General features: G+C 32.6%; 3 protein-coding genes and 1 long non-coding RNA gene across 8 annotated transcripts; 1 reads left to right on the forward strand and 3 right to left on the reverse strand.

Annotated features, from left to right (window-relative positions):
* Nucleotides 1–206: 206 nt before the first annotated feature.
* Nucleotides 207–1,934, reverse strand: LOC108487398 (probable aquaporin PIP-type 7a). Its single transcript, XM_017791729.2, has 4 exons — nt 1,249–1,934; nt 861–1,159; nt 640–780; nt 207–551 (listed from the first exon to the last, which is right to left on the reverse strand). The coding sequence occupies exons 1-4, from the start codon at nt 1,580–1,582 to the stop codon at nt 459–461; spliced, it is 867 nt and encodes a 288-aa protein (XP_017647218.1). The 5' UTR covers nt 1,583–1,934; the 3' UTR covers nt 207–458.
* A 9,120-nt stretch (nt 1,935–11,054) lies between these two features.
* LOC108488685 (uncharacterized) lies at nt 11,055–14,069 on the reverse strand. 5 transcript variants are annotated; one of them, XM_053020573.1, is made up of 3 exons: nt 13,823–14,069; nt 11,700–12,739; nt 11,055–11,611 (listed from the first exon to the last, which is right to left on the reverse strand). In XM_053020573.1, exons 2-3 carry the CDS (start codon nt 12,710–12,712, stop codon nt 11,386–11,388), a joined length of 1,239 nt encoding a protein of 412 aa, XP_052876533.1. In that variant the 5' UTR covers nt 12,713–12,739; nt 13,823–14,069; the 3' UTR covers nt 11,055–11,385. The 5 variants fall into 5 exon arrangements, with proteins under 5 accessions (XP_052876533.1, XP_017648461.1, XP_052876534.1 ...); XM_017792972.2 differs by having other exon boundaries at nt 11,700–12,736; nt 13,823–14,068; XM_053020574.1 differs by having other exon boundaries at nt 11,700–12,617; nt 13,823–14,067.
* Nucleotides 14,070–16,795: 2,726 nt separating this feature from the next.
* LOC128282633 (uncharacterized) lies at nt 16,796–18,441 on the forward strand. The gene is made up of 3 exons (XR_008272974.1): nt 16,796–16,874; nt 17,339–17,424; nt 18,239–18,441. It is a non-coding gene; the product is annotated as an uncharacterized LOC128282633 (long non-coding RNA).
* A 2,291-nt stretch (nt 18,442–20,732) lies between these two features.
* LOC108487555 (nematode resistance protein-like HSPRO2) lies at nt 20,733–22,464 on the reverse strand. The gene has a single exon (XM_017791927.2). It carries the CDS (start codon nt 22,338–22,340, stop codon nt 20,919–20,921), a length of 1,422 nt encoding a protein of 473 aa, XP_017647416.1. The 5' UTR covers nt 22,341–22,464; the 3' UTR covers nt 20,733–20,918.
* Between the last annotated feature and the right edge of the window lie 2,477 nt (nt 22,465–24,941).

A 24,941-nucleotide genomic window follows, 5' to 3' on the forward strand; every position in this document is an offset into this window, starting at 1 on the left:
TAGCTAACTTGCGTACTCTTGGAGGAATAGTTCTCCTAGCAAAGGATGGATTCCTTGGTGAATTAGGTTATGTAGTGAAGATGGTGGTCTATCAAAGTTCAATGTCGTGCATCCTTTTGGTGAGGGTGTTAGCCATGGTGAAGGAAGTCCTTGCATGTGATTTGTAACAAGTTTAAACTTCAAAAAAGAAAATTGTGAGTCAACCATTGAAGTTCAACCTCAAAGTTGTTCCATTTGTTGTTTAACTTCTCAAGGCTGCCTTAAACTATGCTTCAAATTTTTTGAAAGAGAGCACATTTATATTGGACTTTACTTAAATTTGGAGCAATATATTACAGATTCTTACATCCAAATACAAAAGGCATGCAAACAAAAAAAAATGGAAAAACAAACTGAAAGGGTGCATGAGTGGAACTTTCACTTTCTTGAAATCATATGATCATGACCATTGATGTAGATCATTTTGATTTGAAAGGAATGGCTCTGATCACAACAACGTGGTAAAGTGCTGCTAGTGCTGCACCAATGAATGGACCCACCCAGAAAATCCACTGCAATCAAACCAGACCCAAAGTAGATAAGTATATTATTCATGATTAAAAATAATAATAGTGAAAAATGGTGAAACAATTGACTTACATGGTCATCCCAGCCCTTGTCCTTGTTGAAAATGATGGCCGCACCAAGGCTACGAGCTGGGTTAATACCAGTTCCTGTGATTGGGATGGTGGCTAAGTGTACCAAGAACACTGCGAACCCAATTGGCAATGGTGCCAAAATCTACCAAACACATGGTCATGGTTAAAAATCTGGGTTTTTAATGGTTTAAACAATTCAATCATTCATTTGATGAAACTTACAGGGACGTGAGAGTCTCTGGCACTGCGCTTGGCGTCAGTGGCTGAGAACACAGTGTAAACAAGAACAAAGGTACCAACAATTTCAGCACCAAGCCCATCTCCCTTGGTGTAGCCATGATTCACAGAGTTAGCTCCACCACCCAAAGCACCATACCTTGTCTTCCCCATGAACCCTTTAACCACACCAGCCCCACATATAGCTCCCAAGCACTGCATCACCATGTAGAATATTGCCCTTGTCAAAGACAATTTCCTTCCCAAGAACAGCCCAAATGTCACCGCCGGATTTATATGACCACCTATAACATCACCATAACTCATCAATACTATACTTTTCTATCATTTTCTTGAGAAACAAACAAGGAATAAAGCTGATCATATAGTTTACCTGAGATACCAGCAGTGCAGTAAACAAGAGCAAAGATCATACCACCAAAAGCCCAAGCAATCCCTTGAATCCCAACAGTTGTACACTTGGTTTTGTCCTTAAGGACTCCCATCACAGTCAACACCGAGATGTACAAGAATAGGAAAGTAGCAACGAACTCAGCGATTCCAGCTCGGTAAAACGACCATGAAGTCAACTCACTAGGCTCAAACAAGGGTGCTGGGGGTGGCTCAGTGTAATCCTTATCATCTTGGGACTGAGCTGCTGTCCCAATAGGTTGCCTTTCTGAGAACTTGTTAGCTCCCAATCTAACATCTTCTTCTTTCCCTTCCATTTTCCCTTCTTTTTCTTGCTCTGATAAACAATGAAACTTGTAAGCCAAGGGAAGAAAACTCTATGGTTTTGGTGAGTTAATGGGGCCGTTTTTTATATCCCAAGTAGGATAAGTATAAATGAATAAATTAGTTGTTGAAATTTTAATTTCCAGGATATTTAAATATAATGAATTATGGCCGACCAATTGTTTTCTGGCATGGGAAAATGACATGAATAAAACCCATTGGAATGAGGTTGGCTATTGAGACACCTTAGTTTAGTTGGCTTAAATTTTGGCCACATATTTGTGAGCCAAAGATTTTTAGCTACCGCCCCATTGCAACAACGAAGGGAGAGCTAATGATTATAGTGTTTTTGTGTTATTTTAAAATGATTTCTCTTTAACCAATAAATAAAGGATAGTATATTTTCACATATTTGAGTTTATATTTATTTATCTTGATAATAATATTCATTTCAATTGAATTAAAACTCAATCGACAATAATTTATGTATTTTAAAATGATGAAATCTTAATAAATTTAATCATATATAAATATTTAAGGTTAAATTTTATTATTATATCAATTTAAAAAGTTTACAATTTTTCTTGAATGATTAAAAATATATTAAGAGTGAAAAATTTTGAATGAAACCTGTGTAGAATATTTGTTAGGGAAATTAATTGAGAAGACGACAATGATGGAACCGATCCCAAGTATAGAACAGTTGCCATTAATGTTGGAGCAAAGTTCCATGAATTTGGCTGTGTTGAGAAACTGGGAAATCAACCATGTTTAGCTCGTGGGGCGGTGAAGTAGTACTGTAAAATTCAAAGTATCAATTCTTGATTTAAATCAATGCATAACTTAATCGGTTTAATTTTTTATTTCAATTTAATACTTCAATTAACTTTTAATTTAATTAATAAATTGACTGATTCAATTCAATTCTTAAAATTAGTGATGAAATTATGATTTTTATCTCTTAAATTCAAAATTTTATTTCAACTGATTGACTCAATAATTAAAGTATCACAATAAAAATACCACATTATATTAAATCAAAATATATATAAATACTAAATTCTCCAATTAATATAACACAAGGACTAAACTATTAACTTTTTAATTTTAAAGGAGATAAAACTAAATTTGAAATTTAAAGAGATAAAATTATTTTTATCATTGAATTAAATTAAAATTTTATAATTTTAAAAGAATTTAAAAGAACAATTCTTATTTTGGGAGCAAAGTCTCCTGAGAGCAACTCTAGTGTTACGCTTAAAATCTTAAGACTTCACTTTTTTCAATAATGTCAAGGATTTATTGACATCATGCAGGGACGAAGGCGGAAGAGGCAGTAGCTTAATTTTATAATAGTAAAATTACATTTATCTCTAATAATTTATGATTCATTTTAATTTTTTTAGAATAATTTTTTAATTTCGCGATTGACGTTATGATCAAATTTTATTTGATTATTTAATTAACGAAATTTTGATTAGGTTTTATATGAGCTAATGATTTTCACCTAAAAGGGCAAAAGAAATGCAGAAAACTGACAATCTGGAATCCAGACTATATTGTTTTTAGAAGATAATGATGGACTAATTGGGATATATTTTATTAATATTTACTTTCGTTAACCTAATCTCATTTATTTAAATAATTCCTGTCATTGTAATACATGTAAAAGGATAACATAAAATAATGGCATCTAATGTAACATATTAATCAAATTCAGAATCTTTCATCATTTTATATATATATATATATGCTGGAAAAACCCTTTAGGTTAGAGACATCATCATATTTTATAATTTTTGGATTTATATAATTTGTTTGTAAACATGCAAATTTGGTCCCCACTCACCCACCCTTTGCAAAATTTTAAAGTTGAGGGATTGATTTGAACATTAAGCTTAATGATATTAAGCATTCATTCTAAAAGTTTACATTGTAGGTTCGAATCATAGTGGCAACCCTATTTATTGTTGTGAGTTAACTATGATTTACTTTCTCGTCAGGAGTGTAAGTAAATTGCAATTGATTTTCCTTAGTAATTAGTCACAAGTGTAGCGATAAATAATTTATTTTACTTAAATCTTGGTTAACATTAGATTTTGGGTTTAAACTTCGACAACCCTTTCTTTATTTCTCTCGATAAAATAAACTGATAATAAATTTAATTTGAATTCAACATTTAACTTGAACTCTTTTTTTTTTCGATTTTATTACATTCACTAAACTCAGTATCACTATCAATTTTTAATTCAACATTCTGATTTTTTTTTTTGATTCAATGAGTGTTGTTGAAGCATTTGGGTTGTATGAGAGGATTTTTTTGCATTTCATGGTCCTCCAACATGAAATATGTTTCAAAAAAAGTGGTGGGTCACCTTGAAGCTCAAGGTTGTTCTCTCTTGTTTAGCTTCTTCTCAATGTCTTAATCTAGGGTTTCAAATTCTTTCAAAGATATTATATATATAAGTTTTTTTTTTGAATAACCTCATTATAAATTTTGATCAATATCTTCTTTTTTTATACAATATTTAAAATTATCCATAACCCTTCTCTAACTCTTAAATAGGAGGATAATATATTTCAACGCATTAAAACCCACATCCTCCTGACAACAATATTCATACCAATCGAATATTTCTCTTAAAAAAAAGACTTTTTTTTTTAAATATTGTATCTTTCACTTACGTTTGGTTGATAATGGCCACTAATTAAAGTAAAAAAAAATTATTAATTTCTATCTATCTTATTATTGAGTAGGATACAAGCTAAGACTATAAGAGTATGTACTTAATAATTGAGAACATGCACTTTATTTATGTTAATCTACTAATTAAAGTGCTACCATTTCTAAATAAATTAGTAAAAGAAATGGACCAAATAAATCAGCCCCAAAAATGTATGTAAAGAAATATTTGGGTGGCTAGGTGTTCATTCTTCAATGATGATTTCATACCTAAAATCATATTATATACAAAAGAAATTTAAAATTGTTTAAAAAATAGGATAAGATTAAATATCAAACCCCAACCGCCCATTTAATTAAGACCACAGTTTATGTTGATGGTATGTCCCAATCGTAGAGCCTCACAAAATGGCTGCTGATGATTTAATACTTTCATCACAAAAAAAGCTAAAAAATTAAATAATTAGAAAAAGGTGTTCAAGTCCTTTTCATTTCAATAAATAAAGCCTTTTGAGAAAACGATAGGTTTGAAGCTTAAATGGAATTTAATTATTCTGGAATAAATGTAGTTTTGTACCACAACTTTAGATTGAAATTCCATTTGTCAATGGGTCACATTGTTTCCTCATCATGATGGGTTAAAGGAAATTATAATTCGATTATATGAGTATTGTATTTAATGTAAAATGACATGAGTTTAAATGCGTTAAAACGTATTATCATCTTATTTATGGTCAGATATGGTCAGAAGTTATAAATTTAGTAAATTGGGTTTTTTAAATTTTTGAAAAATAACAAATGATAACATATTATCTGAAACTATGTTAAGTGAATTTACATTTAAATATTTTAAATGATGTGTCATCATCGATTCTAACCTTTCAAAGAATCATACACTATTAGTGTGACATGTTTACATTTTATTTCAAATAAATTCTTCATATCGATTGTTAGAATTAAGTGACCCAAATTCTTATTTAAATAAAATACGATGGAAAATAAAATAAAAGTAAAATCCATATAGAACTAGACTTCTTTTATTTTATTTTAGAATAAGGTTTTAAACCTTATTAAACTCCATCTATTTTATATTGATTAGGATAAGGTGTTTCAATCCTACTAGAATATGGCTTTGCAAGCCTATAAATAGACATAGTCTATTCCTCTTGTATTTGAGTAAAAAAATTTTTCGACATAGTGAATTTTCTTCTCCTCTTTGCGTGGTTTTTTCCGAAAGGGTTTCCACGTAAAATTTATGTGTTCTTTATTTTTATTTATTTTATTCTATTTTATTTTTCACAAATTGGTATCGAGCTTAGGGTTATTCATCTCGATCACGGTAATGGCGTCTTTGAAGTATGAAATTCATTGTTGGATCGCAACACCGATTTGCGTTGTGGCAAATTAAGATGCAAGCGATTCTTGCACGATGGATCTAGAGGATGCCCGCTAGGATAGATAAGATGCCTTCGACATTAACAGATGAAGAGAAGAAGCGTAAGGATCGAAAGGCATTAACACAATTACATCTGCATTTGTCCAACGAAATTTTGCAGGATGTGATGAAAGAGAAAACTGCCGCTGCATTATGGAAGAGGCTAGAACAAATATGTATGTCGAAAACTCTAACAAGCAAGTTGCATATGAAGCAGCGTCTTTATGCTCATCGTTTGGAGGAAGGTGCGTCATACACGAACACTTAACAGTGTTTAAAGAAATTCTCTCAAACTTGGAGGCCATGGAGGTTCAGTATGATAAGGAAGATCTAGGGTTGATTCTACTTTGTTCGTTGCCCCCGTCTTATTCAACCTTTAGAGACACGATTTTATATAGCCGCGAGTCTCTCACAGTTGATGAGGTTTATGATTCTTTAACCTCGTATGATAAGATGAAGCATCTTGTGGTTAAACCCAACTCTCAGGGAGAGGGTCTCATTGTTCGTGGGAGACAAAACCGGAATGTTGATGATGATCGTGGTAGAACACGAGGCGGAATCCTCGTGGTAAATCTAAGGGTAGATCGAAATCTTCAAACAGAGGTAAAACTTGCAACTTCGCAAGAAGAAAGGGCACATTAAATCGAGTGCTATAAGCTACAAAATAAGATTAAAAGGAGGCTGCGAATCAAAAGGAAAACAAACGGAAAATTCGGTGAAGTGATGTTGTAGAAGACTACGACGATGGTGAACTTCTAGTTGCTTCATCAATGATTCTAAAGTGGCGAGAGTGGATACTTGATTCAGTTGCACCTTCCACATGAGTCCCAATCGGGATTGGTTTACAACTTATGAAACGATGATCTGAAGGTGTTGTTTTGATGGGAAATAATGCTTCATGTAAAATCGCGGTGTTGGAACAATTAAAGTTAAGATGTTTGATGGAGTTGTCGAATACTTAGTGACGTGCGGCATGTTCCGAATTGAAAAGAAATTTAATTTCGTTGAGTACTCTTGATTCAAAAGGGCAGATACACAAATTGAAAGTGGGGTTTTAAAGATTTCAAAGGGTCCCTTGTTGTGATGAAAGGGCAAAGAAAGATTGCCAAGTTATATGTTTCTGAGGTTCTCTTATTCGGTGATGCAATTGTCGCTTCCTCTTCCTTGTCGATGATGATATTACTAAACTTTGGCATATCGCCTAGGGCATATGAGTGAGAATGGCATGGCGAAATTAAGCAAAGAGGACTTCTTAATGGGCAAGGAATTTGCAAACCGAATTTCGTGAGCACGTGTTTTTGGGAAGCAAAGAGAGTTCGATTCACTAGAGGAATCCATAACACGAAGGAAACGTTGGAGTATATCCATTCGATCTGTGGGGGCCGTCCAGAGTGCCTTGAGAGGTGGAGCTAATTATATGCTAACCTTTATTGATGATTTTCCGAAAAAGTTTGGGCGTTCTTCACAAGCGAAAAGCGATGTGTTTTCCACATTTAAGTCTTGGAAAATTATGATTGAAAAAGCAGACGGAAAAGCAGATAAAATACCTCCGTCATGACAATGGCTTAGAGTTACATTACGATGAGTTTAATAGATTGTGCAAGTCGAAGGATCATGAGACACTTGACGTTCGTCATACTCCACAAAGAAAGCGGCGTTGCGAACGAATGAACGAACGATCATGGAGAAGGTTCGATGTATGTTGTCAAATGCCAACTTACAAGTCATTTTAGGCGAAGCGACCTCTCTTGCATGTTTTTGATCAACCGATCTCCATCCGTTGCCATTGAGAAAAGACTCCACAAGAGGTATGGTCCGTAATCCCGCTAATTATTACGATTTAAAGATTTTTGGGTGTCTGCGATGCTCATGTTGATAATGGAAAATTGGAACCAAGATCCATTAAATGCGTTTTCTTGGTTATAAAGTGGTGTAAAAGGCTATAAGTTATGGTGTCCTGAAAATAGAAAAGTTGTGATTAGCAGAGATGTTGTTTTTGATGAAACTACTATGCTACCTAACTTATCTCTTAAAGACTCTTCCAATAAAGAAAACCAAAAGCGGTGGAGCATCGATTAATACGAATCAACTCCTCAAGCCAAGACAAAATTGAGAATAGAGTTACTTCTTCACCGCAATACTCTATCGCCAAAAACAGGACAAGAAGAGAAATTAAACCTCCAAAGAAGTATGCCGAGGTTGATCTAGTTGCTTATGCTTTAAATGTGGTGAAGATATAGATGCGAATCAAGAGCCATTTAATTATTCGAGGCGATTAGTGTGAAGACTCGAAAAGTGGATGTTTGCTATGCAAGAGGAGATGGAATCACTCCACAAAAAGCGAACATGGGATCTTGTAAAACTTCCTAAAGGTAAAAAGGCATTCGTTGTAAATGGGTGTTTAAAAAGAAAGAAGGGACTCAGAGTTGAAGAACCGGATATAAAGCAAGGCTTGTTGCAAAGGGTGACGGTCAGTGCCATCTTTCTTACAAAAGATCAAATGTTTCATGAGAGAACAAAACACATTGATATTCGGTATCATTTTGTTCGTGATATTATTGCTCGTGGTGATATTGTTGTGAGCAAAATTAGCACTCATGAAAATCCTGCAGATATGATGACTAAGTCACTTCCTATAACCAAGTTTGAGCATTGCTTAGACTTGGTTGGTGTTCATTGTTGAAGTTAAACCCTTAAGGGGTTTTTTGGAAGAGGTGAAGAACTTGTTTATTGAAAGTTCGCGATGAAGAACTTGTTCATTGAGAATTTGTGTCAAGGTGGAGATTGTTAGAATTAAGTGACCCAAATTCTTATTTAAATAAAATACGATGGAAAATAAAATAAAAGTAAAATCCATATAGAACTAGACTTCTTTTATTTTATTTTAGAATAAGGTTTTAAACATTATTAAACTCCATCTATTTTATATTGATTAGGATAAGGTGTTTCAATCCTACTAGAATATGGCTTTGCAAGCCTATAAATAGACATAGTCTATTCCTCTTGTATTTGAGTAAAAAAAAATTTTTCGACATAGTGAATTTTCTTCTCCTCTGCCCGTGGTTTTTTTCCCGAAAGGGTTTCCACGTAAAATTTATGTGTTCTTTATTTTTATTTATTTTATTCTATTTTATTTTTCACATCGATTTAATACATAATTTTATATTTGACGGAATATAGATAAGGGGTAAGGCCACTGCTTGCAAAAAAAAAAACTTTTTTGTACTTTTGAAATTTATGAAATTATAAGTTCACATAACGATAAATTTACAATTTGGTCACCAAAAATTTATAATTCATTTTTAGTCCATTTAAAACAGTTTTTTAACTTCAGCCCTAATTTGATGTGCATAATTCTATGCAATATCAATGACTAGATTATGACATCATCAAAAAAAATTTAAAACTCCAATTTCATTTTTAATGATGTCTTCATCATCTAATTCATTAACATTGCATCAAATATTAATTAATTTTGAGATTTTATGATAGAAATGCTGTTGGTGACAAAGCAATGCAATAAGATGAGTAAAAACTTTATATATTTCATTTCTCCAGCTTTTGCTTGCTATATTTGTCCCTTCTATAAATCCCAGTTTGAAGTAACCTTGCTTTAGTTTCCATGGAGTTCAATGATGGTATCTTTGATATCTCAATCTCTCTGCAGCCATTTATATATACAGGAAAATGGCTAATCCAAAATCCGAGACGTGTACGACCAAGACATCGTCGAGAAGGACGTTGGAAAAGCTTTAGATCGTGAGACGAACAATCGTTGTCTCGCAAACATGATGAAGGTAATCTATAGCAATGTCTTTAACCTTTAAGAACAAAGTTCAAACACTTTGATTGATCATGTAACTAGCTTTCTAAGCTTCCATTAGGCATGAATTTGGAAACTAAAGCCTTGAATTCATTGCCTTGTAATCAATGCTTAAGCAACAAGTTACGACTCGAGAAGATTCCGATGTCAAACTTTTCCGTAAAGCATTATATTTCGTTAACGAAGCTCTTTGAACAATAAATGCAAGTTACCGTCGACATACAAAGCTAAGGGAATATAATTAAGTTTTTGATCGGCAGATATATGGTGCTGATTAATTTTAAGCTACGTTCAAAAAGACTATTCTAAGGTGCCAACAACCATATTGGCCACCAAGGGCGAGTGCTAGAAATTTTTTTCGAGGGAGGGGCGGAATTAAGTTACATATTTTTAGGAGAGCTAAAATGTAATTTTACCATTTTATTAATTTATATTTTATAAGTTTTAAAGGACTAAATTAAAATTCTATCATTTTTGGAAGGTTAAAGTGTCATTTTACTATATACTAAATTATAATCTTATAGATTTTAAAGGACTAAAAATGCAATTTCACATTTTAGAGGCTAAGGCCCTTAACAATCCTGGTTGCCACTGTTGACTACCTTGCTATTGTCAGTAATGGAGGGAAGCCCAAAAAAAAGTAAAATGGGTACTTTTTTATCCACAAGCCCAATCCGCCCAAATTTAAATTAAATAATTTTTAAAATATTTTATTTAAATTTAATTATAAAATATATAAATATTAATCTATTTTCTTCATATTTTATTTTTAAAAAATAAAACAAGCCACTTGGCTAATCGGTATGGACCAAACTTGAGCTTTTGATGTGAAATTTTTTTTTAGAATCGAGTTATAGCTCACCTATGGATACTTATACTACAAATTCTTTTAAGTTTTTACCACCTTTTTGTATTTTTATAAGTTTCGGACCTTAAACATAACGCTCAATTTTGTGTGCTTCTATATGTTTTGAACACTAAATTTAACTCATAAATTAACGTACTCTGCGAAAATAATATTATTTAATAGATCAATAGGTTACCGTTCAATAAAAGTATGTTTGAATATGTGAGTTCGAATCTATAAAAACGAATCGGAAGCATTCAAAAGAAACAATTTACATTATGCTCTCATGAATGTGTTCAACGAGTTGAATCGAACTATAATATAATTTGAAAACCATGTGTATCTACATATAAGTCAACACCTAAAACTAACTAACTTGCATGATATTCGCTTTACCTATAATTAACTCAAAGCTACAATTAAATAATATTCAAAACTTTTATTTCATTTAAAATATTTGTATTAAACATACACAAAGAATTCTTTAAATATATGTAGAAACTTAAAAAGATTAATGCTCATATTGAATATATACTCGATTCGACACTCACCCAAATTGAAGTGTATATATATATATTATCATCAACACAAACAAAAACAAATTGAAGTGTATATATATATATATATTATCATCAACACAAACAAAAAAATTTAAGGAAAGTTTCAATATTGCCAGATTTTATCCCAATTAGACATCTGATATCTCCTTGTTTTATTAGTTCCAAAAGCATCAAAGTACACAAATTTCTTTTGGAAATTTCTATCTTTTTCTTACATATTTGGCTAACTACATTTAAATCTAAAGGATATGTTTTATGGGCATTTGTCTGATGCATACACTAATATGAAATAAACAAAACAACCCATGAAAAAAAAAACACTTAGTAAAGGGTAGAAGTTATCCACGGATTGAACCTGAGACTGGTAAAATCATTTGTTGCTTCAACTATGATTTAGTCGACACTTACCATAATTTGTAGTTGTCCCTTAGATTAAACTTTATTATAACTATCTAAGAGGATAACAAGTTTCTTCACCACCAGTGCTCCTTAGGAAATTAGCATACTTCGATGCACGAAAAGGGTTTTCTATATCAACGGCGGTTGCTTGTAAGTACCATTCTTCGGCCTCAGGGAGGTCGTTCCTCACCTTCCATAAGAACTCCGCGTATAGCTCTAATGCCTCCACCTCTTGCGGTTCAACCCGAACGGCACGTTTGAAGTATTCCTCCGCCCTATCGAGTTCCAAACATTGATAGCCGAACAAAATTAGCAAACTTTTTTCTATCAATTAGGCCATCATATGCAATGTAATCAAGTTACCTATCATGGTTCTTGATAACGAAGGAAAGAAACTGAGCATAATTCGAGAGCAGAAAAGGATTATACGGCTCCTCGGCGATACGCATCTGATAAATGAGGTTCATTCTCAAACGCATCCCATGGTTATCATCTAGTTTCAACCGCATGTTTAGAGGAGACACCATTACCTTATAATATACCCCTCCTTGCATCCTTGAAGCTTCAACCACCATTGATTTCCATAACCCTAATTCATCGATCTCCGCCACGACCACATTCTCGTAGAGTCTCGGATATGGGAAAACGCCGATGAAGGCCTTGTTAGTCATCGAATGGACCGAATAATTAGCCAAAAGGAGCATCACATAAACCATGAGAGTAGGTGTTGTGGAAAACACTTGTTGAAATAGCCACACAAATGTTATTGTCATGTCCCTTTGCATTTTATTCATAAGATCTATTAAATCTTCACAATTTAGTCCTTCCTTTATAACCAATGTGTAACTTTGAAGCTCTCTAATGATCAACACAAGTGAAGAAAAAGCCTTTTTAACAGAGCAATATGCAAACTCCCCTGCATCAACAAACCCTTCTTTCCATCTTTGCTTCCGCTTTATCATCTGCAACGAATGGGGAATACCGAAACTGTTCGCTTTCTGCTCGATACTAATCTGGCAAACCTTGTCTTTTTCAGGCCAATCCGGCCATATTCCAAGCAAATTAGGGTCAAGTAACTCAACTTGCAATGAAGAATCCATTCTTTGTTCATCATTGGCATTGGTATTGGCATCATCGAATGGATGAACATCGGCTCCATCAGAGAAACCGTTGAATTGGGCATGGCGAACGAGTTTCAGGGGATGCCATTCGAAGTTTCTTGAGCTAAAAAGAGTTGAATGATGAACCAAGCTATAGGTCAAACGTTGTTGGTTGAATCCACTATGAGTTGCTAACCATAGACCAGAGATTAAAGAAGCTGATTTTAGTGGATCTTTGATTATGAACATACTTTTTGGTGCAAAATTTAGTGTCATATTTTATAAAATATGGTCTTTTATCTGCTAAAACAAGATCAAAAACCAAAAAAAGAAAACACCATTAAAGCTATGAAGGGATTTAAGCTAGCAAATAATAAGAAATTGATATATCAATTTTTGTATCAATCAATTTCTTCCATTAATTTATGTCAGTTTAAGCATTAATTTTCATTATAAATCTAACCTGAAACTTTCTTAAAATTTATTGATCAAATTGTAAATATAAATTCATGTGTTTAAGAAAACATACCTTATTTTTAAAATTTAGTAAGACTACTTCTTTTACACCTTAATTATATTTAGACTATACAAATATTTACAATTTTGATCCGTTTCAGATTTGAGCTAATATTTAATACTTTAAACTATTATATGATTGATATACTATTAGAATACCTTAAATATTTAATTAAAATATTTTAAATATTGAAATCAATTTAAAATTTAAACTATAATATAGAGACGGAATTAACCCTATGATATAATATCAACCTACAACATCAAATGATATTAACAAGACATATATGGAGAAGTCTCCATTGTTTTTCTTTCATAGTTGTCATTGCTTTTCATGCAATCCAAACCTAAAAGTTGTGATTGTTAAGGAAGTAAATTTTTTCGTGAATAGCTTACGAAATATGTTTGCTGAGTGGTCAATCAATTTCCAGTAATCGAAGATATTGTTTTTTGGTAGAGGATTTGCCTCCCGTACCCTATCGAGAGTCAATATGTTGTGAGCAATTATCTTGAAATTTTGGTTCATAAAGTCGAGAGCACCTCAATTGTATATGGGCATATGACCACCTATAAGGAGATATGCACTCTTAACGCTGTGAACCATGCTATCAGGGCAGTCACTCATGACACGCTAACTTTTGATAGAGCACGAAAGATAAAACCCTCCAACAAGAGATAAACCTTCGAATATAAGAGAGTGATCAATTGCCTAACCGATGCCACTTAAAAGATTTGTTCAAAAAAACTAACCCTTCAACATTGATAAAAAAACAACACATCACAATCTTCAAATCAGACATTTTCGAATCAGATCAATTCAAACAAATCGAGCATTTATTCAAAAACGTTCAATAGAGTTGAAAAGCTTACCAGAATGTGAAGATTAAAAACCAAACGAACATCGGGTTTCAATTATCAAAATAACAGATGGGATTAAAGAATCACATCAAAAGGATGAATAGGGAGTTTCCATATCTAGCAGTGGTTGTCCAAGGTCGTGAAATTCGGTGGTTTGAGAATTTACACCACGTGGGTTGAGTTCATGCTTTGCTGATATATGTGCTAGAAAGTCGCAGGAAAAAAAGCTTTGAACTTTGCAATCAAATAAATAAAAAAATTAGGATTTTGATGTGTTGACACTTGGCATTTTACCAAAGACATGTTGTTGTTGGATTTTTATGTATTTGATTACAAAAATTTGGGATTTAACCCAAGTAGGGTAAGTGGCGTTGTAATGAAACCTACGCTGTGTGACTCGAGCGATGATGACCCGTCAATCAAGAGAAGTACGTGACTTGTCGACATTTTAAATACATCTATGGAATTAATGAAACCGATAACTCTCCCAACTACCATCTTCCTCCTCTTTAAAACGTTTTTTTTTATGATTCTCAATTCATTGAATACAGTTGCGAAGTCATAAAATTTTTAGAGAAATTAAAATTAAATTATAGTTTTCACGATAATAAAAAATATAATTTTATTATTTTAATAGTGATTATTTTTATAATTTTTAAAAATTAAATCAAATGTTTATCATTAGACGGGTTAAAATATAATTTTATTTTTATTAATTTAAAATTTTAAAAATTTAAATAAAAATTTTCCATTTTAAGGGGTCGAGACCCTACTAGCCCTTTAACTACACTCCTGATTGAGTGAATTGTTTCTCTGAACTCTTTCATTTATGATATATAGTAGAAGTTTTAGCAAATTTAGATCTTGAAATTTTGGAACATCCATCTTTCTTTTTTTTTTTGAAAATTATTTCGGGTCTAGTTTAGTCTATGAATAAATCTACTTTCTATTAGAGGTGTTAATGAGTTGAGTCTAAACATGACATCAATATATTTTATACTTGTCTAAGCTAGCTCAACCTAAAATATAAGCCTAAAATTTTACTTAAACTTACTCATATCTGTCAAACCCGAATCCAACTCATATTTTAAATAAATTTAATTTTTGTCCAAACCTATTTTTCAAACTTTCAAAATGAGTAACTTGAAATAAATCAGGGTTAGGATTATACTAAATTCATATATAATATCAATACTCAAATTTTGATAAGTCCATCTAAATTTGTGAATTATTTTCTTTTTCACGCGTTCAATTTTTTAATCTAATATTTTCATTCAAATCTTATTAAATATTAAACTCAAATAATTTTGAAATGGGCAAACCACGTTTATATCTGACAAGAAAAGCAATGTTCTTTGGAGAAAGTTGTGTTGAGGATTACCATTTTGATCCTATTTTTTCAATACCATAATGTTTGCGTGCTTTAATGTGATGTCTTTTAAGCTGTTTTATTATCCATTTATAGTAATTGGTGGAAAACTACTGCCAAAAATTTAAAATTTCACATGCAACAAGATACCTTGTTTAGCTCTTCGAGTTGGAAAATAGGCCAAAGGAAATTCAATGTACATTACTATGATAAATGGTATTAGGAAATAAAACGTTTTTTAAAAAAATTAGCCACGTGAGTTGAATTCTAAGGAAATATCACATGAAAATAGTCACATTTATCTAAAATTCAAAAGTTTTTATTTAAGGGTGAGTTTGGATGAGTGGTGCATTTATCTGTGATTAGAGTAAAAACAATGGTGGTGGAAAGATTAGATACTGTAGTTAAACGCACCCCACTGTTAATCCAAACCTACCCTAAGTTACTATACTATTAAAATCGTTGTTATCTAGTTTCTATGCTCGCACTATTTGTACCAATTGAAAGCTCACATTCAACTTCTTTTCTACAATTCAATTCTTTTCATAAAACAATTTTGAACATTGCAAATCTGTAAATTAAAATCTAAACAATTTTCTTTTTTTAATTTACGACATTGACCGTTAGACCGACTTTATCTAAAGTATCTTCTTCTACTCATTAATAGATATTGATCCACCATACCAGTCATTGAACTGTCTTTTGAAGTTTGCTAGTCAAATTTAAAAAAAAAATTAACAGTTTAGTGACTTAAATAATTTTTTTTGAATAGTTCAATAACTTAAATGAAAGTTTTCTAATAGTTCAGTAATAGCTTTATAACTTTTTTAAGTTGAGTGACCAAAATAAAAATATATTAATAATTTAGTGACCATGAGTGTAATTTACCAAAATTCTATTATAGTGATATTTGTGGGATCTTTTTAAATCAATCGTTGAAATAAAATAAAAAGAAAAAGAAACAACAATCCACCCTTAATCATGCTATGTAGTATTTGCATTGAGAAATGTGAGTATATCTTTTAACTAATTCAACCTGTTTCCACACTAAAAGAGGAGAAATTATTTTTTAGAGAAAAGCAATGTATTCGGTAATCGATTTAACAGGTTTCAGGTCACCCGCACAATTTTCTAATTTCTAAAGTGGCTTAGGCTTCCTTTGGTTCACCATTTAAAGCCAGTGAGGTGCAGTTGGACTCCCAACCTCACTGGGAAGCTGTTTGGTTGAGTGTTTCTGTAATATCCCGAATTAGGGCCTAATCGGAATAGTGGTTTCGTGACCATAAATCCAAGATAGAAATAATTATTTTATAATTATTTTGAGGTTTATGATATGATTGCATGATTGTGTGAAAATTTCGTGATGAAATTCTATGCCTAAAGTGCTTAAATTGAAAGTAGGGACTAAATCGAATAAGTTGCAAAACTTGCATTCTAGAAGTTTTTAGTATGAAATTGTTTTGGAATATTAATGAGGAGGTCTTAAATAGCAATTTGACCAATTTTAAGTTCATGGACAAAATTAGGACATGGAAGGAATTTTTGGAAAGTTTAGTAGTAAGGGTATTTTGGTCATTTAGTTATTAAAATGAATTAAAACAAAATTAAAAGCCAATTTTGTCCATCTTCTTCATTAGGCCGAAATTTCAAGGGTTCTCCATAGCTAGGGTTTGTTTCAAGCTTCCAAGCTCCATAGTAAGTGATTCCAAGCCCGCTTTTAATGATCTTTACGTTTTGAGATCCCGATAACTCGATAAAGCTTATGTTAGCAATAATTTAACCTAGGGTTTATATTTGAAAAAATACCCATAGGTGAAATTTGTGTATTTTGATGTTTTATGATAGAATATGAAGTTTTAAATTATGTTAGACAACTTGTACTACTCGATTTTAAGCAAAAACGAGTAAAAGGGCTTAATCGGTAAAAATACCTAATAGTCACAAGTACATGTTAGAGTGAGAATTTGATGTTGCCATAGAAGAGAAAAGTGATCAGCATGTTGTAAAACATAAGAATAAGGAATAAAGTTTAATCCAGAGCCTAGGGGCAAAATGTAAATATGTAAAAGTTTAGGGGTAAAATTGTAATTTTGCCAAAATTTGAGTTAAGGATTAATTTGATAATGTGAGTATTAAATAAGCTAAATGTGTTATTTTAGATCAAGAAAGACGTGGAATCAACCTCAATCGAGGAAAAGAAAAGATTGTGGACTAAATTGCAAAATCTTTGTATTTTGGCACCAAGGTAAGTTCATGTGTAAATAATGTAGCATAATGGTTATTTTTAAGTTATTGATGTTAATTATATGTTATGCTGAATTTTATTATGAAATGTATGCTTTGTGTTTAATTTCAAATAATATGTAAATTATGTGAACTACTTGTTAAATATAATTGTTACCGAGTATTGATTTCGGCATTCTACGGAAGACGGCAAGGATAAGTGTTCGAGGAAAAAGCCCGTTTGAACCTTAGGAATAGATTAGGATACAAGTGACATGTCACTAGGATGGTTGAGCATCCGAACTCGTTGAGTTGAGTCCGAGTTCACTTATGGATGCGAATGTCCGAACTCATTGAGTTGAGTCCGAGTTCGTGAGATGTAACTAGGCATCCGAACTCGTTGAGTTGAGTCCGAGTTCACTTATGGATCTGAACGCCGAGCTTGTTGAGTTGAGTCCGAGTTCGCTATGGGCGGGTTACATGATTGCTTGATTGCATATATGGCACTTATGTGCAAGTTATCCATGTATCCGAATTATATTCGATGTGTTCAACGGGTAAAGTTCTACTCAAATGGAGGAATATTCGAGATGTAAAGAGACGTATTGGTAAGTGATGTGAAATGGATATTTTGGACAGGTATGTATTTAACCCTCGGGTTAAGTATTGATACAACCACGATAAGGTAATAAGATGATGAAAATGATTAAAATGTGATATGTGTTTTAGTGATACATGCTAATGTTGATTGGTATGACTGTTTGTTATGTTACTTATTATTTGCATATGAACTTACTAAGCATTTATGCTTACTCCCTCCTTCTTACTCATTGTAGTTTTGGACAAGCCAGCTCAGGAGTCGGGATAGGTCGAAGGCTCAGTCACACTATCCGGAAGACTTTTGGTAATGGCTTGTAAATTTAAGTATGGCATGTATAGCAATATACCTTTTTTGTGTAAATGATCTTATGGTATGGTGATGGAATGGTTGAGGAAATGCTTGATAATGATAAATTATGAAAATAGTTAGTTTAGATTATATTTGATGTTAAGGAAAATTATTAAGATACTTAGTGCATAAAAACTCATAAAAGGGATGAAATTTGCCATAAACAGAATACTGCAGCAACACTGACGCGAGTTTAAAAATTTACTAAAAATCATAGAAATTGAAATTGGTGATGAACTACATATAAAATTGAAGCTTATTATGTCTAGTTTCACATGAAACAAATGAAACAGGTAAAGGAATTATATGTTACAAGATATTTGAATTTTAGTGAAACAGGGTCATAGCAGTTTCTGAATCCCCTATTCCAACTTTAGAAATTCACCATAAATTGTAAAGATATAATTAGGTAGTTTATTTTATATTCTCAGAATCCTTATTGAGTCTAGTTTCAGTAGAAATAAACCTCATAGTCATATGGATTTTTTACAGAGAGAAATGTGGTTCGTAGTAAACAGAGGTCAGACCAGTCAAGTCCTGAAACAGGGGTAACTTTAACTAATAAACTGTACTAATTGGCCCAACCAAAAATTCTAGAAAAAAATTAGTATATAGGTATATGAGTCTAGATTTAGGGAAAATTTACGGATCTTGATTTCGAGTTTTGTAACTCGAGATATTATTTTTCTTGTGACTGTGATGCAAGTAGCTTAAAAGCTGTGAATGTAGAAATAAATAATCCAAAGTTCTAAATATGTTAAATTAAGCTTAGTAACACCTCATACTCGACTCCGGCGACGGTCTCGGGCGTGGGGGCATTACAGTTTCAGTGCAACCAAAATCAATTCTCACCACACTGCTATCCCAAAAAGCAACTGGAGCTTTCAGCAGCAGTAAGCTCACTGGTTGAACTTCCATTTATTATTTTACCATTTTATCCTTAAAGTTTCTTTATCAATCATTATTTTTTCAGATTTGGCGGCCAAATTCTGCTATCTATGTTGGAGTTTCAACACACTTTAACCGGGTAAAGTAAGAATTTCAAAGCGAGCACCAAAGACAACGAATTATACCGGGTAAAATATGAAGGAAAAATGCTTGAAGTTCAAACTTTTAGCTCTTGTCAAGAATGGAGAATGAACTTAGAATTTTTAGAAGGCAAAGGAAGAATGGAGCATATGGAAGAAAATCGATGATTTCATTCGTTTTAAACATTGGTTATATAATAAAAATTAAAAATTAAAATTATTATCATTTTATCTAATAAATAATTTAAATTGATTATATAATTCATTAAAATATTTATAATAAAATATTAAAAGATACATTTTAATATTTTATTAAATAAATTTATAAATTCACATATTTTAATAATTTTATATAAGTAAAATAATTTAAAACTTCTATTATATATCAATTCTAATATGATGTCCTTAATAGTCATTTTCATTTTCACCTCACTGCTACAATTGCGTTTGAATCCAAACACACACTCCACCATTGTTTCTAATCTCACCGCTACAGTATCCAATCTCACCGCTACAGTAACTAATCTCACCGCCACCGCTGTTTTTAACCTCACCAGAGGTAAACACACCGCCCATCCAAACTAAGCCTTAATCAAATAACTACCCAAAAATAGATTCCCTAAATATTTTTCATATCAAAGAGAAGCTCAACCAATTACGAAATTTGATACTTATTATACCAAATCATGATTAAAATAAACATGTTTAATAAACAATATACTATGTTATACTCACAATATAAGTGAAAGAAAAAAAAAGTTAAATTATAGGTGGAGTGGTAAAGTCTTCGTCAATTTGGGATACAATCTTTAGATGTTTTGTTTATATATTTGATACGATGATATGTGTGGGGGATGGGAGTAAAATGATTCAAACCCATGCTAAATGAGTATTTAACAAAAGTTTTAACCATCGCTCTATATTAGTCAAGATAAAAATATCAAAACAAGGAGAAGAGAGCCACCTTAAAGGGTATTCCAAGCTGAGATGAAATTAAGGTAAAGTAAGAAGGTTGAAGGTAAGGAGAGAGAGAGTCCCTTTTTTGTGGAAGTTAAAGATTTTATACTCTTAGCTCTTTAAGTACCACATGTCACTTCCTTATTAATGGGGTAAGGGACAAATAACTATGTGGTGCCATTGTGGATTTAGATAGGGTAAAGATTGAACGTGCTTTCAATCATTTCAGATGAAACATGACAATTGAGGAGGTCAAAAGTGATGATTGTTGAATGGAATTCACATGAACCTACATAAATGTTAAATTGAGTATTTTCGAAGAATGTGCTTTAAGAGCAAGTCCAAGAAATATGTTCGAAATGATGTATATGAGGATTGAAGATATAACAATAACAATTTTCTAGTAATTTAAGTTGAATTTTCCATTTTAATTGTACAAAAATTTTATGATATACACAATAATTGACTCCCAAACATCAACACTACAAAGAATAATTAATTTTTTTTTAATTTTTGTTTTATCTCTTAAACCAAATTAAAATTTTAAACTTTCCAAAATCAAAATGAGAATGCCAAAGCAACTCACTTCTTAATCCACCGAGTCAACCCAGACCCACCCTGCCCACGACTCCAAAACTCGCCCAAAAACGTCTTGGCCGCATCCAAACTAGGGAAATAAGTAGGCTCCAAGAATATCTGACTCAACGAGTCACCCGAGTCAGAACTCGTCACGACTCGGTTCCCTTTAGCTTCCAAGCTCCCCATAACCACCACCAGCACTTGCTTGTACCCATAAAAGAACCGTTTCAAGGCTCCTTCGATGGCTTGCAAGGCTTGTACCAAAAACACCTTATTACCCTCCTGCTTCTCTGCGTACAGTTTCATTGCAGCTTCTTGAATCCTGGGTCCACCTTTAGGGTCTACTTCCACGCCCAAAATAAACGGAACCTTATGTTTCAATTCCTTGGACATTTTGGTAATTTCAACTAACCCTTTCGATCTGAAACAAAGCGCTTCCGTTTCGTTCACCGATTTTATCATTAATTGGCTTTTGAGACGAAGGAAATCGTCAGGGTCCATTAACAAGTGGAGATCTTCGATTTCCGATAGAAGCTTCCAGATCTTTTCTGTTAAGTAACCGTCGTTCGCGGCGGTTTCGAAGTTACCGGCGTCGATTCTCAAAACGATGCGTTTCAACACTTGTTTCGCCGTTTGGATCCACGCTTCGAGGATCTGGTGTACGGTGTAAAGCGTCGCGTTCTCGTGGTTGTCGACGTGATCGTACGGACTCTTCTTCACCGCGTGGAGTTCGTTCGGCTTGCAAACGGCGTCGTAATCCAAGTTGGGTTTACCGGATAAGTTCGGTTCTCCTAATCCGAGAGTGTACGGACACCGCCTCATCTCACACTCAATGGAGTAAAGGATTTTCTCCGCCACATCCTCGGATTTCTGCCACGTGGCGAGCCGCGGTAGCAAGCTGGATTCGCTGGTCCGGTTCACCACCGTGGTTTCTCCATGGACCTTCCAAACCTCGGTGGAGCTACACTCACGAGCAAGCACACCGTTCGACGATGTCAAATCAACGATCGGAGCCGTTCCCGCCGTCGTTTTATCTTCGTTTTCATCTTCACATATCATAGCGATGAGTTCGATCTGACTCGTGGCAAGCGACTCAAGTCGACGCGTCCACTCCCGGCGATTCGAATACGGTCTTGGATCCGATAAAACGATCGAAATGAACCGGAAGGTAATCTCCAAAGCATGCAAAGCCGGTTTCAAAACGACCTCGTTCTGCCAAGCTGGAAACTCCTTTGCCTCCCATAACATCCTCAGCTCCGGTAAACGAAGATAGTACTCATAAGCCGATGAAGCCGAAGCCGAAGTCGAAAGCGGAGACGACATATTCAACAACCGAAGCGGCGTCGGAATGGACAATTTCGAGGATTTGTTGCTAATATCTGAAGAAACCATCTTTGCTTTCCAATCTAAATCAACCATTTTCATCAGACGAACAAAAAATGGAAATTTTTAGAAAATTAATTATTTGTGATTTTAAGGTTTTGTATTTTTTTGACTTAAAGAGATGAAGAGAGATTGGGTATTTATAAGGCAAGCAAAAAAGACAAGGCGTGTGGAATGCCAGAAGAACAAGGATTTCTCCAATTTATTTTAATTTTTAATTAATTTTAATTTAATTTTTGAAATGAAGCTTATCCAAAATTGAATTTTCAGACCGAACCTTGGAACTGAACAGTGGCCGTGTTAGAAAGTGATGTCATGAGGTGTGTTCGGAAAAGTGGAAGCGAACGGTTCCAAATTGGACTTTGGTCGTTTTATTTTGTTTATTTTTAATTAATTAATTAAAAGTCCGCCTTAATGGCCAAGAAATTCAAAGAGTCAGGCTTTTTGGGCTAGTCGATCAACTACATTTCTACTTGGCTTATCTCATTTGTCTCTCCACCAATTTTCTTTTGCCACTTGGTCTTTATTATTTCAATTGATAATAAAGATTTAGTTCGGTTGACACAACTATTATTACGATAGAAAAGATATAATTTCATCATTCTAAAAGCCTACATCTTTATAAATTTTAAAGGATTAAATTAAATTTTTATCATTTTAAGGACGATCAAGTGTAATTTTATTTTTATTAATTTAAAATTTTAAAAGGCCTAAGTAAAAAAATTTTCATTTTAAAAAAGGTCCGGCCCTTGCCATAACTACGCCCTTCTTTGAGGTTTTAAGGGTTTATGAATAGTTTCGTAAATATATCGAAAAATAACTTATTTCTTTAACTAATAATGTTTTGCTCAACGAGAAGTTTGAGGCCGTAAAAATTTAGTTTCACCCTTTTGTTTTAAGTTCAATCACGTGAGTCGTGTCAATATTTATATTTCTAACTTTTTTTTTCGTTGTTGCAAACAATAACTTAAGTTTCATCCCTACAATTGAATAACTTAATTTCTTCTACAAACTTAAAGTTTTTATAAAAAATTAATTTTAAAAATAAATAAGTGATCAAAATAAAATTTATTAAAATTGGACAATTAAAATGAAAATGATTATTAGCCGAAATTGCCCAAAATGGAAGTTATAAAGTTGAATAAAAATTGTATAATTTATCTCAAAACAAAAACGTGGGACTAACAATTATTTTCAGAAAAGCAAAGAGGATTACAAACACATATTTCGCATTTTGTAACTTGATTTTTTTTTTTCAATTTTGAAATGTTTTGATATTACATCAAATCCAATTAGAAGTTCTATATTTGTATAGTTATATTATTTGAGTCTAATATTATTGATATAATTAGTCAAAAATTTGTACATTTGAATATTTTCTTATGCTTTATATGAAATATCCACATTTGTTGGAAAACCCCAAATTAACATTCAAAAGAAGAGTCAAAGTAATAATTCCCAAAACATATAATTCAATTAGATATTATTTTTTAAAAAAATAAAAAAATTATTATGATAAGCATATATGAAAAATATTCGGTATTAAGAAAAAGTTAAAAGGTTGACAGATGCCGAGTATAATAAAAATGAGGATAAGTTACTAGGAGGCATAACTTCGCCTCATCACTAGTTGTTCTTGGTATGTATCAGTAAATACTGCTTAACCACCTACCATGGTGGTCTTGAATGATTATGCTTGATCATGCTATACTTGGATTTTCAATCGACAATTTATCAGAGTTTAGTTTTGTCCAACCTTGATACCTACATCAATTGTGATAAATAAATCTACCGATAAAGTTATAAAAGTAGAAAAATTAAAATAAGAGGATTAAATTTCATATTTTAGGATAGTAAAAGGACTAAAACCAGAATAAGACCAAACATTTATTCCTAAGCAATTCATGGGATTGCTTCCTCAATCTTCGGTCAGTGTTCTCGCAAACAGACACGTCCTCCTTTGAGTCAAATGTCAACCACTTACCTGCTGACTTATCCAAAAATCATCCAATCTTCATCAACTATTTACGACTATGCCATTGCCTACCTTATTTATTGACTTGAAAGCTGCCTAATAAATAACACAGTTCATATTTTTGTTTTTCTGGCAAACGAACAAAGTTTTTGTAGCTAATATTGGACCAAATAAATGATGAAAAGTCAAATTCATAGAAGATTTAATTGAAAGGTTTAATTGAAGGCCAAATTAGTCAAATAAGATTTAACTCGCAAGTTGATGTTGGCAAACTTGGAGACATTTGTAGCATGGATTATGACATTGTAATTCATCAAATATTGCATGGATTAAGAACTAGTGTGTTGACCTGATAATCAAAGTCTTTACCGTCTCATGTATAGTTTGGGTTTGAATCGCGTTACTGTTAAAGTTTTACCCTCCTCTTATAATTCGTCAAAAAAATATTACATGCATTTAATTCATCTGTATAACACAAATAATTTTTTAATTCCAATTTGATTCTAAATTAGCACAGATAATAATTATTTTTGAAAGTTTTTTTTTTGAAGAATAATAAAATCGAACAAAATCCATCCATGATAGTAAAATTAGAATCTCAACTTTTTTTCCCTCAAGTTATCTGTCGGAGTGAGTCTAGTAACTAGTTATCTACATTTTGTAGGCCC

This window comes from Gossypium arboreum, chromosome 10, assembly GCF_025698485.1.
Source record: "Gossypium arboreum isolate Shixiya-1 chromosome 10, ASM2569848v2, whole genome shotgun sequence".
Taxonomy (NCBI): Eukaryota; Viridiplantae; Streptophyta; class Magnoliopsida; order Malvales; family Malvaceae; genus Gossypium; species Gossypium arboreum.